We start from the raw sequence: 24,173 nt of genomic DNA, 5'->3' as shown, positions 1-24,173 counted from the left end.
CCCGCCCCCACACACAAATGCTCCCAATGTAGTTTAAACAGAGGTATCATCTTGGGGGGAAGTTCCTTTCTTTGACTTTATGGCTCCATGGTTATAATATTGTCTCCTCCAAGTCGACTTTGATGTGTGAATGACTCCATGACGGATATATAAAAAGTCCATCTCTCTGCCTACCATGAACGTCGTGGTATTTTCCACGAACATTCTTGACGTTCAGCAAGACGGTGCTTGACTTTTAGTTTCTGGAGGAATGACTGTGGCGGAGCTAACTGTCAAGATCACAAAATTCTCCCTGTCATGAGCTGCTCTGAGTGATATATCATCTAGGTGCATGGCAGTGGAGACAAATATCTTTCAGCTGTGCATTGCTCACTGCCAGCCTGTGGGAAAGGGGCCCCCGGGGCGTCCTGGGCTCGGGTGCTGACAGCCAAACCTTTCCCATTGCAGATTACGTCTTTGTCACGCCAGTAGAAGTGGACTCGGGCGGGTCATATATTTCCCACGACATTTTGCACAACGGCAGGAAAAAGCGGTCGGCGCAGAGTGCCAGCAGCTCCCTGCATTACCGATTTTCAGCATTTGGACAGGAACTACACTTAGAACTTAAGCCCTCGGCGATCTTGAGCAGTCACTTTATTGTCCAGGTACTTGGGAAAGATGGTGCCTCAGAGACTCGGGAACCCGCGGTGCCGAGATGTTTCTATCAGGGATTTATCAGAAACGACAGCTCGTCCTCCGTCGCTGTGTCTACGTGCGCCGGCTTGGTAAGCACCCCGACTCCCTCTCGCCTGCGTTTTGTGTAACTGGAATGAACAGATGTCTATAATACCGAGCGCTCTTGCAGCCAGCTCTACATATTCACACTGTCAGCTCTGATACGTAGAATCTTTTCAGCTGAATTAATCTAAGCTGCTCCCAGATAAAGAAAATCTAATAGAACTTCAGTTACCATTTAAGAACGTTCTTTTGATGTCTATTGGTCTGGGCCTCTTCATTCTCCATGTTTGAGACAATCCCTGAGGAAATTAATTTGATGGATGCCATTCGCTTTGGAAAGTCTTGAGAGACCAGGCTTTATATAAATCTAGTAAGCTGCGTGCCTCTACAGTGCTCTGACACCGGGTAAACTGTTATTTAATGCAGGAGTACATTCACAGCCCTGAGAAGCCCAACCTTCCCTGTGAAAGAGAGGCCTCTTGTTTTCTTTCCACTAATCCATTAGTGTTGTCCTGCAAGCGAGACATCCTTTTAGAATGTGATGTGGTGTGTTTGGGGGCTGGTGGGGTGAAGTGTGACATCCAGAAAGGCAGGGCATTTAAAAGCATTCAGGACAAGCTTTATTGCCTCCTGTGTGATCCTCACTGTTGAGACCTGTAATATTAGTATAAATGATACTTGTCTCAGGATTCAGGCATCTGTGCATCAGTAAATGGCGATCTGGGTTGATGCCATCTTGTGTTACAGTTGGGAAGTGTCTGTAGCTGACAGAACAGTGTGTGTGTGTGTGTGTGTGTGTGTGTGTGTTGAGACACACAGTGGTCTCCCTCTGGTGCGGCTAGAAGAAGGAAAATGGGAGGAATGCTCATTTCAGCATGTAGTTAATAATATACATGATACACTCTGACCGAGCAAGAGGGCGGATCTTAGGTGCTGGTTATGACGACTTCCCTATTCTTGGCTAGCTGAAACTTTATTACGTTAACTTCCTCCCACTCCCATGTTGTGGCTTGACACATAACTAAAATGGTTCATCGAATCAGAGTTACAATGTTTTGGTATGGTCTTTATAGAGTGAAGCAAAGATTTAACAGTTCTCAACTAAGCTGCATCTGTTTAAATGAACAATATGGCTTACTGGTGACTACATATTCTAACCTGGTTACACACACACAGGCAGCACCCACACCTGTGAATATATCTTGTGTTGGTTGGTTGGGTGATGATGAGTCTCCTGACCTTTTGGAAGCATCCTCCTCTCTTCTATTTCAGTATCCTGACATCTTCAGAAGGTTAGACCCTCCATCACAGTGGCTTACACCACCCCATTCCACATAACCCAGTGGTTAGGAGCAGTCTGTCCAAGGTCATTTTCACACTAGCCCTTACTAGAAGGGCCTTGAGCAAGCTATGAACCTCCCTTAGCGTCTTCATCTCTGCAGTGGGAATAGCAAGAGGGTTTACACTGCAGGGCTGTGGGGGTGACGTGACTTCCTACATGCAAAGAGCTACAGCAGTTCTAGGAAGGCACTTAGGCGCCTCACGTGGGATGAGCTCAGGATTCGACTCTCTATGAGTGATAGGAAGTCTGACCCTGATCATCTGATCCCATATGCATAGATGTTGGGTTGTTTCTCCTAAGAAGGAAATTCACTTTAGAAGAGGGAACAAAGAGCTACTTCATATGTAGAATGAGGCGGGCTACACGGTTTCATCTTCGGGATGGAAGTGAAAGGAGTCATCGGCAACCACATCTGCCTGTGTATAAGGCCAATATACATTTTTTTTCTTTTCATGCCAGTCTGATTTTGTTTTTATGTTTTCAATTTGATTTTTATGTTATATTGGACAATAGTTTGATTTACCAATGTGTCAGTTTCAGGTATATAGCAAAGTGATTGAGTTTACACACACACACACACACACACACACACACTCTTTTTCAGATTTTTTCCCATATAGGTTATCACAGAATATTGAGTAGAGCAAAGTGACTGAGTTCACACACACACACACACACACACACTCTTTTTCAGATTTTTTCCCATATAGGTTATCACAGAATATTGAGTAGAGTTGCCTATGCTATACAGTAGGTCCTTTTCGATTATCTGTTTTATGCATAGAAGTGCATGTATGTTAATCACAAACTCCTAATCTTTACCACTGCACTATCTGGGAACCGCATACGTTTTTCCTTTGCACACCAATCTGATTTCTGTTTGTTTTTACTTTGTAATTCAATTCTTATGTGTTCAGTTCAGTCACTAAGTCATCTCCAACTCTTTGTGACCCCATGGACTGCAGCACGCCAGGCTTCCCTGTCCATCATCAACTCCCTGAGCTTACTCAGACTCATGTTCATCAAGTCAGTGATGCCGTCCAACCATCTCATCCTCTGTTGTCCCCTTGGACTATAATTTGATTTATGATGTTGTATTTCAGGTGTACAGAAAAGTGATTGAGTTGTATGTATATGTATAATCCATTCTTTTTCAGATTTCTTCCCATATAGGTTATCACAGAATATTGAGTAGAGTTGCCCGTGTTATACAGTAGGTCCTTGTGATTATCTCTTTTATACATAGTAGTATATACATGTTAATCCCAAACTCCTAATTTACCCCCGCCCCCCTCCACACCTTTCCACTGTGGTAATCATAAATTTGTTTTCCAAGTCTGTGAGTCTTGGAAATAAGCCTGTATCATTTTAGATTCCACATATAAGTGATATCACGTGGTATTTGCCCTTTTCCTTCCGACTTACTTCACTTCATATGATCATCTCCAGGTCCATCCATGTGGCTACAAGTGGTATTTCATTCTTTTTTTATAATGCCAATGTAAGTTGAAACCACGGAATTCACATTGTTTCTTTCAACAAACCAGCCACATATACTTAATTAACTTTATTTCTCTAGACCTCAGTTTCCTCTCCTGAACCATGTGAAATGATTTCTAAGACTACTGCCATCTCTAGGCATCTGAGTCTAATTATCAGTTGGTTTACCCCATCAGGGCCCACTAGGTATGGGGTGGGGAAGGTATCAAGCTTATCTCTCTTGCATCATACACCTCCCCATGTCCTGCCAAGAACTGCAAAATATAAACCCATACAGCCATCCTTAATCAAACAAAAAGAAAAATAAAACAGGGAAGAGGATTAAACCCCAAATGAAAAAGCTGAGACACTGCTCTGTATTAATTTTTGTAACTTCTATTGAAGTATAGTGTATATACAGAAAGATATATATAGAGATATATATTTGCATATATATATACAAAAATCATGGTGTACAACCTAATGAATTTTCACAAAGTTCACATCCCTGTAACCAACAGCCAGATCAAATAGGACATTACCAGTGCCTGGAAAGACCACTCCCCATCCCTCATCCCCTTCCAGTCACTGCCCGCCAGAAGTAACCACTAACCTAATTTATAACATAGCTTGATTTCATCCACTTAAAACAATTTTACTTGAGGGAGGGTCATACAATATTCCTCTGTATGAATGATCTATGTTGTTTCTCACTGTTAATGGCTGTTGAAATTGTTTCCAGTTTGGTGCTGTTGTGAGAAGTACTACCAAACACTCTTGTCTCTGCCTTTTGGTAAACTTACACGTTCTGTTGGAAACATACCGAAGACTGAAGTTTCCGGGTCATAGGGTAAAATATATATGTTCTCCTTTGCTAGAGTCTGCCAAACAGCTTTTCAGAGTGGTTGAACCAGCTGACGCTGCCATCAGCAGTGTGTGAGAGTTCCAGTTGCTTCAGATCCTTATCAACACTTGCTATGATCTCTCTTTTCCATTTTAGACACTCCCATTGATGGATGTGAAGCAGTACCACATTATGGGTTTCGTTTGAATTGTTCTGGTGGTTAATGAAGTCAAATCCTTTCTTATGCCTACTGGCCACTTCTATACCCTCTTTTATGCTCTATTAATAGATCATATATGGACAAGCAATAGTATATAAGTTTTCTCTGTTATCGGAAAGTAGAGTCTTCTATGAAGCCTTCTGTGAGCCAAAATGACAAAAGCAAAGAAGCAGTTCCCTCAGGACACGTCTTGGCAGTGAGTGCACAGAATAAACTGTCCTGGAGCACAGCGGCTCACAGACGCAGTTCAGAGCTGCAGTAGCTTGATGCACAGGTGCTGAGTGCGGTTCCTGGAGGGGGCTTGGTGGTGCCCCTTCCCTGCTGGGGGGTGAGTGCTGCCTCTGTAAGGGCTTACTGGAAAACCAACAGATGAACACTCATTGCCATTTTTGCTTTGGGGTTTTTGTTTGTTAACGTCTTTTGTAAAAGCAAAGTGGTGTAATGGTGGCGCTTTTCCCTTTGTGAATAGAAGCAAGAATTCTGAGCAAAAACACCTTTGCCAACTTATCTTGGATAGCATGGCTATACACCTCACACAGTGCTGATCTGCATATGAAACACTGTTGAGGGGCAATAGCACTGGGAGAAGACTTGAGGCTCCAACTGAGGAATCACTTCACTAAGGGGACAGAGAGATGACTCTTCTTCCCCCTGAAAAGTCTACATCAGAGTTTCACCGAGAGTGGGGCTGGACAACTGGCAACAGAATGACTTCCAAGGTGCTGGCAACTTCCTAGTCTGCATCAGTGTGTGTTAAAAAGTAAGAAGTCACCTTTAGAGAACAGAATACCGACAGGAAAGCTAGCCATTCTCTTGATGGCTAGGGAATCCCGGGAGAGGCTTAGAAAGGGTGGAAGGGTTAAAGTGTGTGTGTGTGTGTATGTTAGCCGCTCAGTCGTGTCTGAATCTTTGCAACCCCATGGACTGTAGCCCACCAGGCTCCTCTGTCCATGGAATTTTCCCGGCAAGAATATTGGAGTGGATTGCAATTTCCTCCTTCAGGGGGTCTTCCCAACCCAAGGATTGAGCCTGCATTGGCAGGCGGATTCTTTACTACTGAGCCACCAGGGAAGCCCAAGGGTTTTAACACTGAAATATGTATGAATATATATGCATGTACACCTATTCCAGTTATGATTTCTCAAGCAGGGAATTTAATAATTTACAATTAAGTTCTGTTCAAAATATTCTCTTAAAATGTACCTACCCCCCATGATAGTGAGTGAAGTCGCTCAGTCGTGTCAGACTCTTTGAGACCCCATGGGCTGTAGCCTACGAGGTTCCTCCATCCATGGAATTTTCCAGGCAAGGCTACTGGAATGGGTTGCCATTTCCCCCCATGATAGATCTCATTTTATTCATAAGTTAAATAGGTGGTTTGTTGTTGTTGCTCAGTTGCTGTCATGTCCAACTCTTTGTGACCTCATGAACTGCAGCACACCAGATCTCCCTGTCATTCACTATCTCCCAGAGTTTGCTCAAACTCATGTCCATTGAGTCCATGATGCCATATAAACATCTCATCCTCTGTTGACCCCTTCCCCTCCCACCGTCAATCTTTCCCAGCATCAGGGTCTTTTCCAATGAGTTGGCTCTTCGCATCAAGTGGCCAAAGTATTGGAGCTTCAGCATCAGTCCTTCCAATGAATATTCAGGGTTGATTTCCTTTAGGATTGACTGATTTAATCTCCTTGCGGTCCAAGGGACTCTCAAGAGTCTTTTCCAGCACCACAATTCGAAAGTATCAATTCTTATTTACTTGGAATAACCCATCAAACAGGAGTTGCAAACTTTTATTTGTGAATCCTGCCTACCATTATTTCTGGAGGTGGTGGTTTTTTAAATGTTGAATTTCAGCAGGATCTAACTCTGTCCAGCCCAGCACCACCCCCTACACCTGGTGGCCCTACAGCCTGTGAACATTATCTGAGTTTGCAAAACTGTGTCCCAGAATCTCAGGGTTGCAGATGAACTGGATCTCATCACTCTCTGCCATGCGCATACTTTACACTATACCCAGCTTCCCCTGAGTACCACTTAGATGAAATGCTTATCACATCCAGGAAGCCCATGCGTTGTCAGGAGACCCTTCATCTTAATGTTGAACTACATACAACCTATCCTCTTATGCCTTTCATCTGTATTTCTCAGTTTTGTTTTCTGGGATGGTAGGAGAAACCTGTGTCTTTCTTCCTGCATATGAAGAGATCTAAGATATGCATCTGCCCCCAAGAGTGGAACTTTCATGCTCTTTTCTCAGGAAGACAATAATTTTCAGAGTGTGATCAGCCACATTGGCTTCACTTGCATGTGTGTGTGCTCAGTCGTGTCTGACTCTTTGCAACCCTGTGGACTGTAGCCCACCAGGTTCTTCTGTCCATGGAATTTCCCAGGCAAGAATACTAGAGTGAGTTGCCATTTCCTCCTCCAGGGGATTTTCCCGACCCAGGACTCAAACCCATGTCTTCTGCCTCTCTTGCACTGCAGGCAGATTCTTTACCATTAAGCCATCAGGGAAGCCCCAGCTTCACTTCAAGTATTGAAATTTTCAATGTCTTTATGTACAACAGAAGGTCAATGAGACTGGGCCCAGGAATATGTGTTTTTTAATTTTCCAAATGATTCTAGTACATACTAACATGAGAGAACCATTGGATTAGGACATTGAACATGTAGGCAAATTTTTTTTTTTTTTTTTTACATTTGCTGTTGGTCTTACAGAGTGAGCCTGTTTCTGAAACTTAGTAGAAATGTCATATTTGGAGAACTGACTGGAAAGATTATGTCATTCAATATTGATGAAGTTCTGTTATGTCAGGCACTGTTTGGAGCACAGGGTGGAGAAAGCTGCAAGCAAAGGGAATGCTGTAGGAACTTCCCTGATGGTCCAGTGGTTAAGACTCCATACTTCCCCTGCAGGGGTCATGGGTTTGATCCCTGGTCAGGGAACTAAGATCCTGCATGCCATGGGGGGAGAAAAGGTGGATGCTGTATTCTGCTTCATAGCATTTCTTTCCAAGGGAGAAATGGAGTGGAGATGTGAGACCCAGAAATTACTATTTGATTTTGAATTAAGCTATTATTCAACAGAGCCCTGGAACAAATGGTTCATGGAGGATGGTTTTAGATTAGCATGTTAACAAGTCAGAAACGTCCTATGTTATAGGTTTTGCCTAACTCTGTTTAAAAGTTTCCCTAACTAATTTGATCATGGAACCTGTTTTTCAGGGAACCTCTCTTCATAGTCTAGTAGACCTCTCTGGTAACAGATGGTAAAGAATGTGCCCGTAATGCAGGAGACACTGGGTCAGGTAGATCCCCTGGAGAAGGGAATGGCAACCCACTCCAGTATTCTTGCCTGGAGAAGTCCATGGATGGAGGAGCCTGGCTGGTTACAGTCCATGGGGTCACAAAAAGTCGGGCAGGACTAAACAACTAACACTCAGAGGCAAGAAAATCACCAAAGCAATGATTCCCAAAAGAGATACTGTAATATTATGTATTGATGTCTGACTCTTAAGAGGTGTTGAGGCATCAAAGGGTGGTTTCATGGTCATATATTCCCATAAGGTTTGGGAAACTTTAAGCAAATGTCCTTGCTCTCATACATTTCTCACCTTTTAATGCTCACATGCATGGTGCAGCTCCAAGAGGTTGAATTTTGACGAACTTGATGACTTCCCTGCCCACCTCCCTTTTAAGCCACACTTCCATCAACAACTTGCCAGGGTTCCAGGCTTCACCATGGAAGAGTAATTATTAGGTCTAAGATGATTTTCCGGAGAAGGCAATGGCACCTCACTCCAGTACTCTTGCCTGGAAAATCCCATGGATGGAGGAGCCTGGTAGGCTGCAGTCAATGGGGTTGCTAAGAGTCGGACACGACTGAGTGACTTGACTTTCACTTTTCAATTTCATGCATTGGAGAAGGAAATGGCAACCCACTCCAGTGTTCTTGCCTGGAGAATCCCAGGGACGGGGGAGCCTGGTGGGCTGCTGTCTCTGGGGTCGCACAGAGTCGGACATGGCTGAAGCGACTTAGCAGCAGCAAGATGATTTTCACTTTAATAGTACCTGATGAATCCAGTTACTATGCCCACCAGTTGGGAAAATGTACCTCTTGATTGAGGAGTCTGGAAACTCAGCTCCATTCACAACATGAAGATCCAGGGAAGAGACATACAAAGATGCTCCCTGTGTTGCGTTTCCACCAGATCTATTCTTTACCTCTGATTAGTCACCTCCGCAGCGGATCTCGCTGGCAAGAATGGTAGAGAGTTGTGCTGTTCCTCTGGCATCTTCTATCCAGTCTTGGATTAGGCTCTAGCCTCAGCATCACATCAGGGGCTCGGAGTGGAGTGGGTACCACAAGGTCCCTCCAGCCTTTGTTGCGATTTCGTCACTTGGTTTTCGTTTCTTGTTGCTTTGTCCCCAGCCATTAAACCATAAGTGGTGTTTCTCCTCCATGGCTGGCTGCCCTCTTGTCCCCATTGTCTCCTTCCTGGTGGTGGTCTTTTTGGACTATGACTGAAGGGACCATTCTTTGGAGAGCCTGGGTCCCTGCAAGGAGCTTTGGAAGCAGTTGGATTTTAGTAGGGACGCTTTGATCTCGCTCTTTTTCAGAAGTGTTTTATGACTCAGAAAGTTCCGCCATTGAGTTGCTGTTGCTGGCTGCCCGGTAGTCTTTAGAAAGCTGATTTCCATTCATCAAAGGGCTGAAGTTAAATGACCTTAGTCCAGACAGGCAGAAAGAAAGCAGAGGCTCTTCTGCTTTGGGAGGCCTCGTTAACCAGCAGAGGTTTGCTGCCTGACACACACCCCCTTGCAACTTTTCAGTCACTTGAGAGCATCACGTGAATTTAAGGATTAGACTGGATTCTATTTACAAGTTTTTGAACATAGGCTGACCCAAGTCAGAGATGTTTTCTTAGATTTTGACTTGTTTCATCAATGGCGAAAAGATTTTTTTTTTTTTTTTTGTGCCTCTTTTCTATAGGCCCTCTTCAGACATGGTTTGTGAAGATGGTAATTTGCTCAGAACAACACATTTTGCAAAATGCCAGCCAGTCTCCTTTTTTTTAACTGCTAAGCTTCTTGCCGGAGAGCAGGATCCCCAGGCTGATCTGAAGGGTGCTCTCATGGGAAGGCAAAATGCTGATCCTTCCTCCCTGTGTTCTCAGCCTGTTAAAGCATGGCTGCTGAGATCAGTCTCCCAAGCACCAGAATTGTGAATCTTGGGTGCTGCACCTCAGTTTTCTCATCTGTGAAGTGGGCAGTGGTGACTGTCTCTCTCTCTCTCTCTCTCTCTCTCAGGATTGTGGTGATCTATGATGAATTCCTTCCTCAGTTACTCTTCTGTTAGTTGTAGCTTGCTTTTTTAATTGAATTGTAGGTGGTATACAGCGGGGCTTCCCTGTGGCTCAGATGGTGAAGAATATGCCTGCAATGTGAGAAATCTGGGTTCAATCCCTGGATCGGGAAGATCCCCTAGAGAAGGGAGAGGCAACCCACTCCAGTATTCTGGGCTTGAGAATCCTATGGACAGAGGAGCCTGGTGGGCTACATACAGTCCATGGGGCTGCAAGAGAGTCAGACACGACTTAGAGACTAAACAACACAGGCTATCATAACAAACAACCACAGGACTGAGGGGCTTAATAAAGTGTGGACGGCGGAAATCTGAGATCAAGGTGTCAACAGGTTGATTTTTCTTGAGGCCTCTGTCCTTGGCTTGTTGATGACTGTCTTCTCCCTTTGTCTTCATGGGAGCCTGGCAGGCTACAGTCCATGGGATCGTGAAGAGTCAGACGTAACGGAGCGACTGACACACACTGGTGAACAGTATTATGAAGTTACAGGTGTATAAGACAGTGACTCACAATTTTAAAAGGCTCTAGGCGCCATCCCCTATGTCGTGCAATATGTCCTTGCAGCTACTTTAAACATAAACGCTTTTACCTCTCACACCCCTTCCGCATTATTACCCCCCACCACTGATAACCACTAGCTTGTTCCCTATGTCTGGGAGCCTGCTGCTTTTTTGATATTCACTAGTTTCTTGTATTTTTCAGATTCCCTGTGTGATATCATATAGTATTTGTCTGTCTTTGTCTTACTTCACTAAGCATAAAACCCTCTAAGTTCATCCATGTTGCTACAAGGAGCAGACTTCTGTTCTTTTTGGAAAGCATTCCGTTGTGTGTTTATATGTATGTATATACACACACGTACATACACACACATCTTCTTTATCCAGTCATCTGCTGACGGACACTTAGGTTGCTTCCACGTCTTTGTAAATACTGCTGCTGTAAACACTGGGCTGCATGTATCTTTTTGCACTAGTGTGCTTGTTTCTCTCGGATATAGACCCAGGAGTAGAATTGCTGGGTCACATGGTAGTTCCTTGAAGACTCTTGACTTTGGTCTAGGAGAGGATCTAGGAAGGAAAAGGTCATTGAAACTCCTGGCCCGAGGCCTTTTCAGGCTCCTGAGAACAGGAAATGAGCCCTTGGATGTTGGCAGTCATACCGGTGAGAATCCTGGGGATGTTATGGGGGAAGGTAGCCACCACTTGATCAGTGATGAAGACATAAAATCAGAAAATGAGAGGGAGATAAAGAATCAAAGAGGAAGGAGCTAAGAAATCAATAAAGATTGGGATCAAGGCACATATGATAAATCAGGGCAGTGGGGAATGGCTTTGAGCTCAGACCTTGAAATCCCAGTGCTGGCCTTTTCTATGTGACCCAGGTCAAACTATTTACCCTCTCTGGGCTTGATTTTTCACTGGCGAAATGAGGATAATGGTAGTTCCTTCCTCGGGGGGTTATGGATGCTTAATCAAAAGAAAAAAATGCTCTGTGTACAATGCTAGAAACAGTGGCAGGCACATAGTAATAACGTGGGTAGTGGCGATAACATATCAAGCAGTAATTGGTATTATTAGCAGCAGAATTGGCTAGTGCCAGTCCTCCTGACCACCCACAGGTAAGGAAGTTTTAGCCTAGGTAATAAAAAGTTTATATCGATTGAGCACATATCGAATTTTTAAAAACTGGAGTCGTGGAGTAGAAGATTCAGCTAAGACACAGACCGAGACCTTTATGATATTTAACTATCAGTTGGCATATTGCTATTCAAAGTCTGAAGTAGCAGTTTACTTCATGTACTTCAGAAAGACCTGGGCACTTCAGGAGAAAAAAAAAAAAAAAGCCCTATATATGTTTATGCTCCACCTCTGAAAATTCAGTAGGTCCTGAGTGGAGCCTGGGTGTCCACTTAAATAAAGGCAAGAAAACTTCACAGATTGTTCCGGGGGCACCGGAGACTGTGAATCCTTATCCTAAAGGAGTCTGCAAAGAAGCTTGCCTGCAGGAAATGGAAGACTAGTGGGACATCCTCTGGGAATTGTTTTTGCTCTTGGAACGTGTCACACCTTCGAAGTGTGGTCATCGGGGCTCTGTCTAGCGTGAGCCTGTGTGTGTGCTCTCGAGGGGGTAGGCGCGGGTCGCTGGGGTGAATCCGGATGTACAGAGGGTTCTTGTTTCTGTATCATAAAACTCTTCAGTGGCAAGTACAAAAACTCCATCTTGAACTCAGTTAGGCATAAGAAAATGTGTATTTTTGGCTCTGGAGCAGTCTTTCTCATTCCTCCTCCTGTCTGTCTCTCTGTTTCTCTGCCTCCCTGTTTCTCCCCGCTCACCCCTTCTGCCCACCGCCGACCCGCTTCCTCCGCCCGCCTCTTCCCCTCCCCACCTGTACTTCCACCAAGGCTGGACCCAAGCTACCAAATCACATCATCACTGTCCTCTTTCTGTCAGCCTTTCGGCTCTTTCTCCTCCTGCTTGTTGCACCTCCACGTGCAGGACCCTCAAATTCCAGACATGATTCAGATGCTGCCCTGGGTGTCTGGTGTCACACGTGACTTGCAGTGACTCCGCGGTTGAACTGACATCATATGTGGGAACAAGCACGTGGAGCTCTGGGCTTTATTTGCTCTCTCACCTGTCTGTAAGCCTCAGAGGGCCCCACTCAAACCCTCTGTGTCCAAGACTAAATCAGCTTTTGGATTGTATATTGGCATGTGAATTAGTGGATAGAAGGCAGTCTGGGATGCACAGCAAGCCAAGGGCTTCACAGTTACCTGTCAGTTTGAAGCTCTTTTTGAAACCGGAGTTGATTCTTTCTGTTGTGTGTGGCCTTAAAATACACACACATTGTGTTAGTCCATACTTCTTCTGAACTTGTTTTTTTGTTTTTGTTTTTTTTGATGAAGGAGTACCTAAAAATAATGTGTGTCTTGAAGTTCCTTGTTATTCTTTTAATTCCTGTATATTTAATCACACCCTCATAATTAATATGTTTGTTTCTAGTTTGTTTGCTGTTGCTGAAAAAGTATGCATGTGTATGGGTCTTCTTAGCTGTATCCAATTCTATATTTTATGAGAGAGACAGAAAGACCCACCTTGTGAGAAGCTGGGATGCCAAACACAGGCGGGATATTAGCTATGGCCAGAGATGGACTTACTGATATTGACATTATCCACCCAGTACCACGCTCACCTTGGTTGTATAACATGCAGGGTTACTGAGAACTCATTTCATTTTGTCTTCCGTGAGCCTAAGACAGTCACTTAGTAAACCAGTTCTCTCCAGCAGAGCATGCGTGCTGGTAAAACTGCATGGTTTCCCACCGTCAACAGTAAACAATTTAAGAGAAAATGGTACTGATTAATTCCTGAAGTCCAAGTATAAACAGGACTAATGTTAACAGTGCACATGAAGGCTCTCAGGACCCAAAATATTTGCCTGGACTTCCTACACATCTCTGTCCACAAACCCGGGAGCTCCTCCTCGATTAGATCAAGTCATTCCCGTGGAAGTCGGTTCCCACGGTTTTCCTATCCAATTATAGGGCCGCGTTCATTCAAATACCATAATGCAAGTCTGGAGAGCGTGTTCTGTCTGGACTACATGCTCACCTCTCCTGAAGGGATGCCTTTGATGTATGGGAGGATTTCAAGTTCAGCTGAATTCTTTTGATTGCTTATTCATACCACTGAGCTTTGGAATATCTTATCTGCCCTTATTACCACCGCAAGTCAAGGGGGCATGCTTTCCAGTATAAATTATAAAGTGCACATCACTAATTTACTGGAAGTCAGCTATGCGCACACCCTTCTTTAGAACCAGCACTTGAAAGGGATTGAGATAAGCTCGTCAAAGGAGATTATCTCTGATGATTTACCGAGTTCTCCCACAGTGCCCTGCTGTTGCAGTGTCTGTGGGTTCCTTCTGCGACTTCACAGTTCAACCCCCTTTCGTATTTTACTCTGTCACTTGCAGGAGGCGAATGAAGAGTTACCCCAGATGAATTTCTCCGTGGATGAATAAGGCACAGTTTTTATTTCCCCCTCGATTGTCGAGTTTAGGTCTATTTTAGGCAGCACAGAGATGCGGCCAAAAGAAAATATTGCTGAAATGCATTCTCACTCTTTAAATACGCTAATGTATTTCCCTAAGGCTTAGTCTTATCTCGGGGTTTTACAGTCATTGTTTTCCAGTAAAAGGCATTGAAGTAAGATGAATGCCAATCCCTTTAAAAGATCCTTTACTCCTGTGTGAAGCAAATGCTAATTTCTGTTTAATGGTATATATTTAACACTGTCTTTTGTGTTAAAATAATATCAAGATCAATGAGTCTCAGCATATAGAGCTTTAAAAAATACAAATGCCTAGATCCAAGGGAAAGCAGAATGGCTGCGAATGGGGGCCAGATACCTATGTTTTTAAAATACTCCCCAGTTTTTCAGAGACTCCCCAGTTGATTCTAATGTGCAGTCAAGTTTGAGGACCCCTGCTCTAGATAAATGTCCCCAGAGGCTTTAGAGATGCTATCACCTTAGAAATGCTTTGTGCAGTAGTTTAAGAAGGCAGGATGGTATGTTAAAATGCATGGGATTTGAGAAGTTTCTCTCTTTCACTTAAGAGTTAACGTGATCTTGGTGAAATTATCCTTTGTGAATACACTTTATTTTGAAATAGTTTCAGATTCACAAGCAGTTGCAGAGATAATAGAGAGTTCCCATGTATCCTTCCCCCAGCTTTGGGACATCATCAAATTATCGGAGAATCTAGTTTCTTTGTCTGTAAAGCAGAGATGAAAAAAACAACAGCTTCAAAGTGAAACTGTACACCTCAGGTTCAGACTGGAACCCAGGGGTTGGGACTTGAACCCACTGTCTTTTCATTGAGGTCACACACCTGGCCTTAGGACTTGATGAAGCTTGAGTTTTTTCTCTCATCGCAGAAGGAATTCAGTGAGAGACAAAGTGATAGGTAAGAAGTGGATTGATTTAGAGAGATACCTCATAGACAAAATGTAGACCATCTCAAAAGGCGTGAGCGACCCTGGGGACACACACGGCACAGACAGCGTGTGGGCCATCGCAGAAGGCGAGAGGCCCCAAGATACAGAGCGGTTAGTATTTATGAGTTGGGTAAGTTCATAGGCTAATAGTGGGAGGATTGTTCCAACTGTCTGGAGAAAGGGACAGAGATTTCCCTTAAGCAGTTGGACCAGTGCCCATTTTTTGGTCTTTTATGGTGGCCTGTGAGCCGTCATGGCGCCGGTGGGTGTGTTGTTTAGCTCGTGCTAGTATATTACAATGAGCCCATGATGAGGCTCAGGCTCCACTGGAAGTCCAGTCTTCCGCCATCTTGGCCCTCGCTGGTTCTAATTGGGTTACATTGTATCCTCAAGGGCTGTGTCATTCTTGTAGAGATTGTTCCCTGCCCCCTTTACTCCCGTTTGAAAAGGGTTACTGTAAGAATTAAATGAGATAATGATAAAGTGTAAAACCTGTGGGAGATAGAGTTCTAAGTGAGCTCCCGAGCTTCCCAGCCCCTGCTGTGTGCACACCCTCCAGTGATTTGCTCACTGGTGCTAATTTAGGTGCTGCTGGAAAGGGATTTTGCAGATGTAATGAAGGCATCAAATCACTTGACCTTACAATGGGGATATTGTCCAGGTACGTGTGAGCTATCCTATGATCACACAGAGTCAGGAAAGTCAGAGAGCATCATAACTAGAGGGATTTGACATGTGAAAAATTCTCCATGGCTGGTTTTGGAGGCGGAGGGGACCATGTGGCGTCTAGCTGATGACCAGCCAGGAAATGAGACCTCAGTTGTACAAATAGAAGGGACTGAATGCTGCCAACCACCTGAATGAACTTGAAAGTGAACTTTTCTCAGAGAAAGGACACAGCCTGGCTCAGGCAGGAGCCCTAGCCTAGAACCCAGTCACACTGTGCCCAGACTTCTGACTTGCAGAACTGTGAGCTAATAAATTGGGATTATTTTTAACCTGCTAAATATGTGGTAATTTCTTCTAGAGCAGTAAAAAAAGAAAGAAAGAAAGAAAAACAAAGGCAGAAAATGTCTAGAGGGCTTCCTCTGCAGCTGGTGTGAACACGTGATGAGTCCCTTCGCATTGCAGAATCTGGATGTCTGAGATTATCCATCAGCTTCTCATGGAGCAGGTGGGATAGTGGGGTTGAGGAGAAGAAGCAAGCGTCCTTCGATATTCACTGTTCACAGTTGTGCAGTAATTGTGATATTTAGCCCAAGGCTTCTCGGCACACCATTGAGGGTGTGGATGGACTTCTGGGGCTCACTGCAGGGGTGGGGAGGGGGCAGTCCGGGGCATTGTAGGGTTCTCAGAAGCATCCCAGGCCTCTACCCATGAGACGTCGGTAGTACCCCCCTGGCTGTGTCCAAAACTGTTTCCAGACATGGCCAGGTATTCCCTGGGGACAACCAGGAAGAACCAGTGATACAAAACTATCACAAACTAGCCTCTTTAACAGAATGCATTTGTGTAAGCCTAATTTTTTTCAGGGTATACTTGTTGATCTCAATGCCATAAAGAATAACGATGTTAGGTACTTCACCTACTTTGGAGGAATTTAGCTAGGGAGACCAAGATGAGTGATATATGGGGGCTGGAGAGTGAATTGACTGGAAGCAGAAAAACTGTCTGGAAATACATTTAAAAATATGTATTTGTTTTGAATTTCACAGAATGCCAGCCTACCCTGCTGAAAATAGCTGGATCTCTGTTGGCACAAAGATATCTTTGTAAGAAGATTGACTCTTGCATTCTTATGCAGGAGGGAACCTAACCATGGAGGATGTAGTTTAGAAATGTGGATTCTGTTTCTGAATTTGCATCTGAGCTTAGACAGAAGTTAAATATCGTGCGTATTCTCTTCATCTATAAGGTTGGGGGCAGTGGGCAATTCTGGGGATGAAGTGGGAATATTCTCTGTGTTTTGTGATTGTGTGTTCAACCCGTATGCTGAGAAAGATTGAGGGCACAAGAAGGGGGTGACAGAGGATGAGACGGTTGGATGGCATTACTGACTCAGTGGACCGGAGTTTGAGCAAGCTCCAGGAGATAGTGAAGGACAGGGAAGCCTGGCATGCTGCAGTTCAAAGAGCCAGACGTAAGTTTGTGACTGAGCAATAACATTCAACCTAGGAACCTTGTAAAGATATATTAGATCTCTCTATCACCTGCATGAAATTGGGTGATTTATTATGCATTAATTTCTTAGTACTTGGAGAGGCAAGGTACTCAGGGAATTTTGGAGCTCTGTTTGTTTGTTTTTAATTAATTTATTTTAATTGGGGGATAATAGCTTTACAATGTTGTGGTGATTTTTGCCATATTGCCGTATATTGAAAGAGACACACACGTAAAGAACAGACTTCTAGACTATGTGGGAGAAGGTGAGGGTGGGATGATTTGAGAGAATAGCACTGAAATGTCTATATCACCATATGTAAAATAGGTGGCCAGTGCAAGTTTGATGCATGAAGCAGGGCAGGCAAAGCCAGTGCTCTGGAACTCTGTTTTAATTGGAATGCTAGGTGAGGACCCTAAGTTTCTCATACGCGTAGATTTACCGGCTTACCTGATCGTTGAATCTATTTCTGTCATCCCTTCTTTGAATAGACCCTTCATCCAAGAGTGAATAGTACAATGGTCTTATATAATTTGCAACATTCTTTAAATTACTCAGTCTCTTTATAAATATACCAGGTAAGCAAAGCCAAGGTCACTTCAGGGCCTATATTCTTAGCTCTCAATAATGAATTGCTAGTATTTCTTCTCTCTCTCTCTTCCTTCCTCTTTTCCACCCATCAACCCATCCTTCTGACCCAAAACATTTATTCCAAATAAATGTTTTGTGTGCCTAAGTCCTATCCTAGATTTTAGAAATACAAAAATGATAATGTGGATCTTTAATCCTAGGATATTCTGTTGTCCTTGTGGGGAGGTTTGGTGGCAGGGATATATAGACATATAAGGACAGGGTAACAAAGTTAATGTAATTGCTAAGGTGTGTTTAAAGAACCATGAGAGTGCAAATAAGGTAAGACATTTTTCTTTAAAATTTGAGTATAGTTGCTTTACAATGCTGTGTTTCAGCTGTACAGCAAAGTGAATGAGCCACACATATGCATATATTTCCTCTTCCTTGGATTTCCTTCCCATTTAGACCAGCACAGAACACTGAGTAGAGTTCCCTGTGCCATACACTAGGTTCTCATTGGTTATCTGTTTTACACACAGTAGCATAGTGTATCTCTTGACTTCCTCCTTTTGCATTCCAGAATTTCATTGCTATAATGAAAAGGACATCTTTTTTGGATGTTTGCTCTAGAAGGTCTTGTAGGTCTTCTTAGGAAGTCAAGAAATACCCAGAGTAACAGGCAAATTTGGCTTTGGAGTACAAAATGAAGCAGGGCAAATTCTAACAGAGTTTTGCCAAGAGAAAGTGCTGGCCATAGCAAACACCCTCTTCCAACAACACAAGAGAAAACTCCACACATGGACATCACCAGATGGTCAACACCAAAATCAGATTGATTATATTCTTTGCAGCCAAAGATGGAGAAGCTCTATAGAGTCAGCAAAAACAAGACAGGGAGCTGACTGTGGCTCAGATCATGAACTTCTTATTGCCAAATTCAGACTGAAATTGAAGAAAGTAGGGAAAACCACTAGACCATTCAGGTATGACCTAAATCAAATCCCTTATGATTGTACAGTGGAAGTGAGAAATAGATTCAAGGGATTAGATCTGATAGACAGAATACCTGATGAACTATGGATGGAGGTTCCTGACATTGTACAGGAGCAGGGATCAAGACTATCCCCAAGAAAAAGAAATGAAAAAAGGCAAAATGGTTGTCTGAGGAGGCCTTACAAATAGCTGAGAAAAGAAGAGAAGTGAAAAGCAAAGGAGAAAAGGAAAGATATACCCATTTGAATGCAGAGTTCCAAAGAATAGCAAGGAGAGATAAGAAACCTTCCTCAGTGATCAGTGCAAAGAAACAGAGGAAAACAATAGAATGGGAAAGACTAGAGATCTCTTCAAGAAAATTAGAGATACCAAGGGAAGAGTTCATGCAAAGATGGGCACAATAAAGGACAGAAGTGGTATGGACCTAATAGAAGCAGAAGATATTAAGAAGAGGTGGCAAGAATACCCAGAACTGTACAAAAAAGATCTTCATGACCCAGATAACCACATGATGTGATCACTCACGTAGAGCCAGACATCCCAGAATGCAAAGTGGGCCTTAGGAAGCATCACTACGAACAAAGCTAGTGGACGTGATGGAATTCCAGTTGAGCTATTTCAAATCCTGAAAGATGATGCTGTGAAAATACTGCACTCAGTATGCCAGCAAATTTGGAAAACTCAGCAGTGGCCACAGGACTGGAAAAAGTCCATTTTTATTCCAATCCCAAAGAAAAGCAACGCCAAAGAATGCTCAAACTACTCCACAATTGCCCTCATCTCACACGCTAGCAAAGTAATGCTCAAAATTCTCCAAGCCAGGCTTCAACAGTATGTGAACCATAAATTTCCAGACGTTCAAACTAAATTTAGAAAAGGCAGAGGAACCAGAGATGAAATTGCCACATCCACTGGATCTTTGAAAAAGCAAGAGAGTTCCAGAAAAACATCTGCTTTCTTGACTACACCAAAGCCTTTGCCTGTGTGGATCACTACAAACTGTGGAAAATTCTGAAAGAGATGGGAATACCAGACCACCTGACCTGCCTCCTGAGAAATCTGTATGCAGGTCAAGAAGCAACAGTTAGAACTGGACATGGAACAACAGACTGGTTCCAAATTGGGAAAGGAGTACATCAAGGCTGTATATTGTCACCCTGCTTATTTAACTTCTATGCAGAGTACATCATGAGAAACACTGTATTGGATGAAGCACAAGCTGGAATCAAGATTGCCGGGAGAAATATCAATAACTTTGGATATGCAGATGACACCACCCTTATGGCAGAAAGCAAAGAAAATGTAAAGAGCCTCTTGATGAAAGTTAGAGAGGAGAGTGAAAAAGTTGGCTTAAAACTCAACATTCAGAAAACTAAGATCATGGCATCCGGTCCCATCACTTCATGGCAAATACATGGGGAAACAGTGGTTGACTTTATTTTTCTGGGCTCCAAAATCACTGCAGATGGTGATTGCAGCCATGAAATTAAAAGACACTTGCTCCTTGGAAAAAAAGTTATGACCAACCTAGACAGCATATTAAAAAGCAGAGACATGACTTTGCCAACAAAGTCTGTCTAGTCAAAGCTATTTTTCCAGTAGTCATGTTAGGGATGTGAGAGTTGGAATATAAAGGAATGAAGTGAAGCCGCTCAGTCATGTCCGACCCTTTGCGACCCCTTGGACTATAGCCTACCAGGCTCCTCAGTCCATGGGATTTTCCAGGCAAGAGTACTGGAGTGGGTTGCCATTTCCTTCTCCAGAGGATCTTCCCGACCCAGGGATCGAACCCCAGTCTCCCATGTTGTAGGCAGACGCTTTACCGTCTGAGCCACAAGGGAAGCCCTGTGGCTAAGTGCCAAAGAATTGATGCTTTTGAACTGTGGTGTTGGAGAAGACTCTTGAGAGTCCCTTGGACTGCAAGGAGATCCAACCAGTCCATCCCCAAGGAAATCAGTCCTGATATATTCATTGGAAGGACTGATGTTGAAGCTGAAATTCCAATAGTTTGGCCACCTGATGTGAAGAACTGACTCATTTGAAAAGACCCTGATGCTGGGAAAGATTGGAGGGGATGACAGAGGATGAGATGGTTGGATGGCATCACCGACTCAATGGACATGAGTTGGAGTAAAGTCCAGGAGTTGGTGATGGGCAGGGAGGCCTGGTGTGCTGCAGTCCATGGGGTCACAAAGAGTCAGGTGTGACTGAGCAACTGAACTGAACAGAACTGATGGTAGTGTATATATGTCAGTGCCAATCTCCCAATTCATCTCACCCCTTTCCCTCTCCCCATTGGTAACCATACATTTGTTTTTTATGTCTGTATCTCTGTTTCCACTAAATAAGATCAGTTAAGTTCAGTCACTCAGGTGCGTCTGACTCTTTGCGACCCCACGGACTGCAGCACACCAGGCTTCCCCGTCCATCACCAACTCCTAGAGCTTACTCATACTCATATCCATCAAGTCCCTGATGCCATCCAGCCATGTCATCCTCTGTCTTCCCCTTCTCCTCCTGCCCTCAGTCTTTCCCAGCATCAGGGTCTTTCCCAAACAAGATAATCTATACCATTTTTCTAGATTCCACATATATGTGCTAATAGACCATATTTTTCTCTTCCTGACTTACTTCATTCTGTATGACAGTCCCTAGGTCCATTCTTGTCTACCAAATTTTGTTCTGTTGTATGGCTGGGTAATATTTCATTGTATATATGTACCACATCTTTTTTATCCATTCTTCTGTTGATGGACATTTAGGTTGCTTCCATTTCTGGCCATTGTAAATAGTGCTGCAGTGAACATTAAGTGGGGGGGGGTGTCTTTTTGAATTATGGTTTTCCCCAGGTGTATTCGCAGGAGTGGGATGAGACTCATTTTTAGTGTGATGGGCAGGCTCTTTAACAGTCCATGGGGTCACAAAGAGTCGGACACGACTGAGAGACTTCCACACACACTAGTTTGTGAGGATATGTAAACAACAGTGATCTTATACAAATGTCCATGTAAGTGTCATTGCCCACAGGTCAATTCAGTACCCAATTCCAGCCACTTATCACCTTCGCTGTCACCACTGTGACCTGGGCCACTGTCATCTGAATTCCTGCAGCAGCTTCCATCTGCTGATGCTCTTTTAACGCCTCTTCCTAGAAGCCGTTTTTCTCAAGTAGCCAGGTGATTTCACCTTCCTTTTCCCCACCAGCAAGTGGCTTTCCACGACCCATGGGGTGTAATCCAAGTGTCTTACCATGGTCTGCAAGGCCCTGTGTAGTCTGACACCCTTGGGCTGAGGCCCAGTCTCTCCTCCCATCGTCTGTTCCCCAGCCCTTCTGATGTCCAGGCCCTTTCAGCATTCCCAGAGGCCCCCTCTCCTGTGCCTGCACTTTGCATGTTCTTCGCCCGGACACTCACCCAGTTGCTTTTACCACTTCCTGGCACATCGGTTCTCTGTGCAGAGGCCATTATTGCAGAAAGCTCCTCCCTGACACTCCATCACGCGACATCCCCTGACCTTGCTTTATTTTCATTCCTCCTCTTTATCACTACCTGACTGACTTGTTTATTACTGTGCATTTCTGCCTTCCCCTCTTAAATCTGGGTTCCATAAGCCTGTAGCTTCATCTCTGCTGCTGCACAGCTGTGTCTCCAGTGGCTGGAATAGTCTCTGGCGAATAGTAGACACTCGATGACCGCTCATTACATGAATGTGTGTACTTAATATCCTGGTGATTTAGAAATACATCCATCATTTCCATGTTTGACATACATCATGAATTAGATATTATGCATGTGTGCATTCATTGATAACACTCATAACTTATATATCTTTTTATCCTTTATATATCAGATTAGAGATATAGATAACAGCACTGGCCACCTGTACTTTTTTATCTGCCCAGCATCCCTTTCCCCAGTCTTTTGGTAAGAACGCTGAAGTTTTCCCTGGGGATGAACCTTCCTTACCTGCACCTTGGAACTGGATGGAGGTGACTTTGTTTTCCAGTCAGAACATCAGCTGCCCTTGACTGCAATGATTGGCTCAGGGGCATCTAACAGCATCAGAGCCAATAAAATTAATTCTGGGACACCTGGGGAAAGCAAAGAGGATGCCCTCTAACTCTGGAGTGGCAGCCGTCTTGACACCTAGAATAAGGTCATCACAGCCTTGACGTCCAGTTATGCCTGAAATGAAAGTATCTTGGCCTTTCCGTGAGCCATAACTCCCCACCCCCTTTTTTTTCTTTTTTTCAGTTAATCTAATTTAACTTCTCACTTTGAACTGAAAGTCTTAACTATGATAGGGATGAACAAATTCTGGACACTTTCTATGAAGAGCTCAGACTCCCGGAGAAAACAAGTGTAAGGCAACCAGGCATTCAGCGTGCAGTAGCTGACAGGCCAGGGCACTGGGCAGCTTGCCCTACACCCTTCGTGGTCAGCGTTCATTGTGTGCAATGCCCGATGCACAGAGTCTGATTGTCTCTAGAGCTGCCAGTATGTGTTCTTTACAGTGCGTGTTGGGTGCATCATCTAGCTTGTTGATTCACTACTTTATCTTCAGCTGTCTTGTTGCTACACACCTTTCCGTGTCTGCCAACCGTGACTGCACATGGCTTTCAAGCAGCCAGTACAAGTGAGCGCATTAAATGCCTGTCAGTGAGCAGTGGGAGGGAGACAGAGCCTCCACAGCTGGCTTAGAGGATGACTTCACACTGTGAAACCACTTCTCAGTGATTTGTTGGGACGATGACATGTGGGACGATGTTGTAAACCAGGACTGCTTATTGATGGATTATATGGTTCCACATTCATATGCCGTTCGTTTGTGTCTTTGAAGATATTTATTTTGATGAATCTAATTTTAGTCTGCAGTGGATTTTTTATTTTGAGTTGATGACAGCAGAAGTGGGTTTTTCTCCCCCATGAAATCTTCTATTTCTTTCTTTTTTTGATGCGTGGAATTCCATCTCTGCTCTGGCACAGTGCTGTTTGGTAGAATATAATGCAAGTCAACATGTGTCATTTCAAATTTTCTAGTACTCATGTTAAAAAGAAAGCAAAAGAAATGGGTGAGATTTGTGTTGGTAGTCTATTTTATTTAATCCAGTATATCAAAAATGTTATTGCAAAATATAACCAATACCAAAATGATTAATGAGATACTTTATTTTTATTTTACACACAAGTCTTCAAAATCAAGTTTGCATTTTACAGTTACTGCATGTTCAGTTCAGACCGGCTACTTTACAAGTGCCAGTAACAGCTATTGTATTGAACAAGACAGGTCTATTCGTCTCCTATCTTGAAGCTTCCTAACAATGAGAGCAAACCAAAAGGATTCCTTTTTTATTGACTGGTTGGCTAAAATTCCATATTCCCCACTTTAGATCGACTGAATTAGAACCTCTGAGACTGGAATCCTTGACATCTACAGTTTCAAAATTCTCGTGCTCACCACATTTGCAGAATC

The 24,173-nt window shown here is 43.7% G+C and overlaps 1 protein-coding gene across 1 annotated transcript in view; it reads left to right on the top strand.

Moving 5' to 3' along the window:
• Positions 1 to 24,173, top strand: part of ADAMTS18 (ADAM metallopeptidase with thrombospondin type 1 motif, 18) — a 149,824-nt gene that overhangs the window by 6,808 nt on the left and 118,843 nt on the right. Inside the window, exon 4 of the mRNA XM_010850857.1 lies at positions 448 to 764. Within this exon, the coding sequence (XP_010849159.1) occupies positions 448 to 764 (317 nt within the window). The remainder of the gene's footprint in view (positions 1 to 447; positions 765 to 24,173) is intronic.

The sequence above is a fragment of the Bison bison genome, unplaced genomic scaffold (genome assembly GCF_000754665.1).
Source record: "Bison bison bison isolate TAMUID 2011002044 unplaced genomic scaffold, Bison_UMD1.0 scf7180017864295, whole genome shotgun sequence".
Taxonomy (NCBI): Eukaryota; Metazoa; Chordata; class Mammalia; order Artiodactyla; family Bovidae; genus Bison; species Bison bison.
This window is presented reverse-complemented; position numbering and strand designations above follow the sequence as displayed.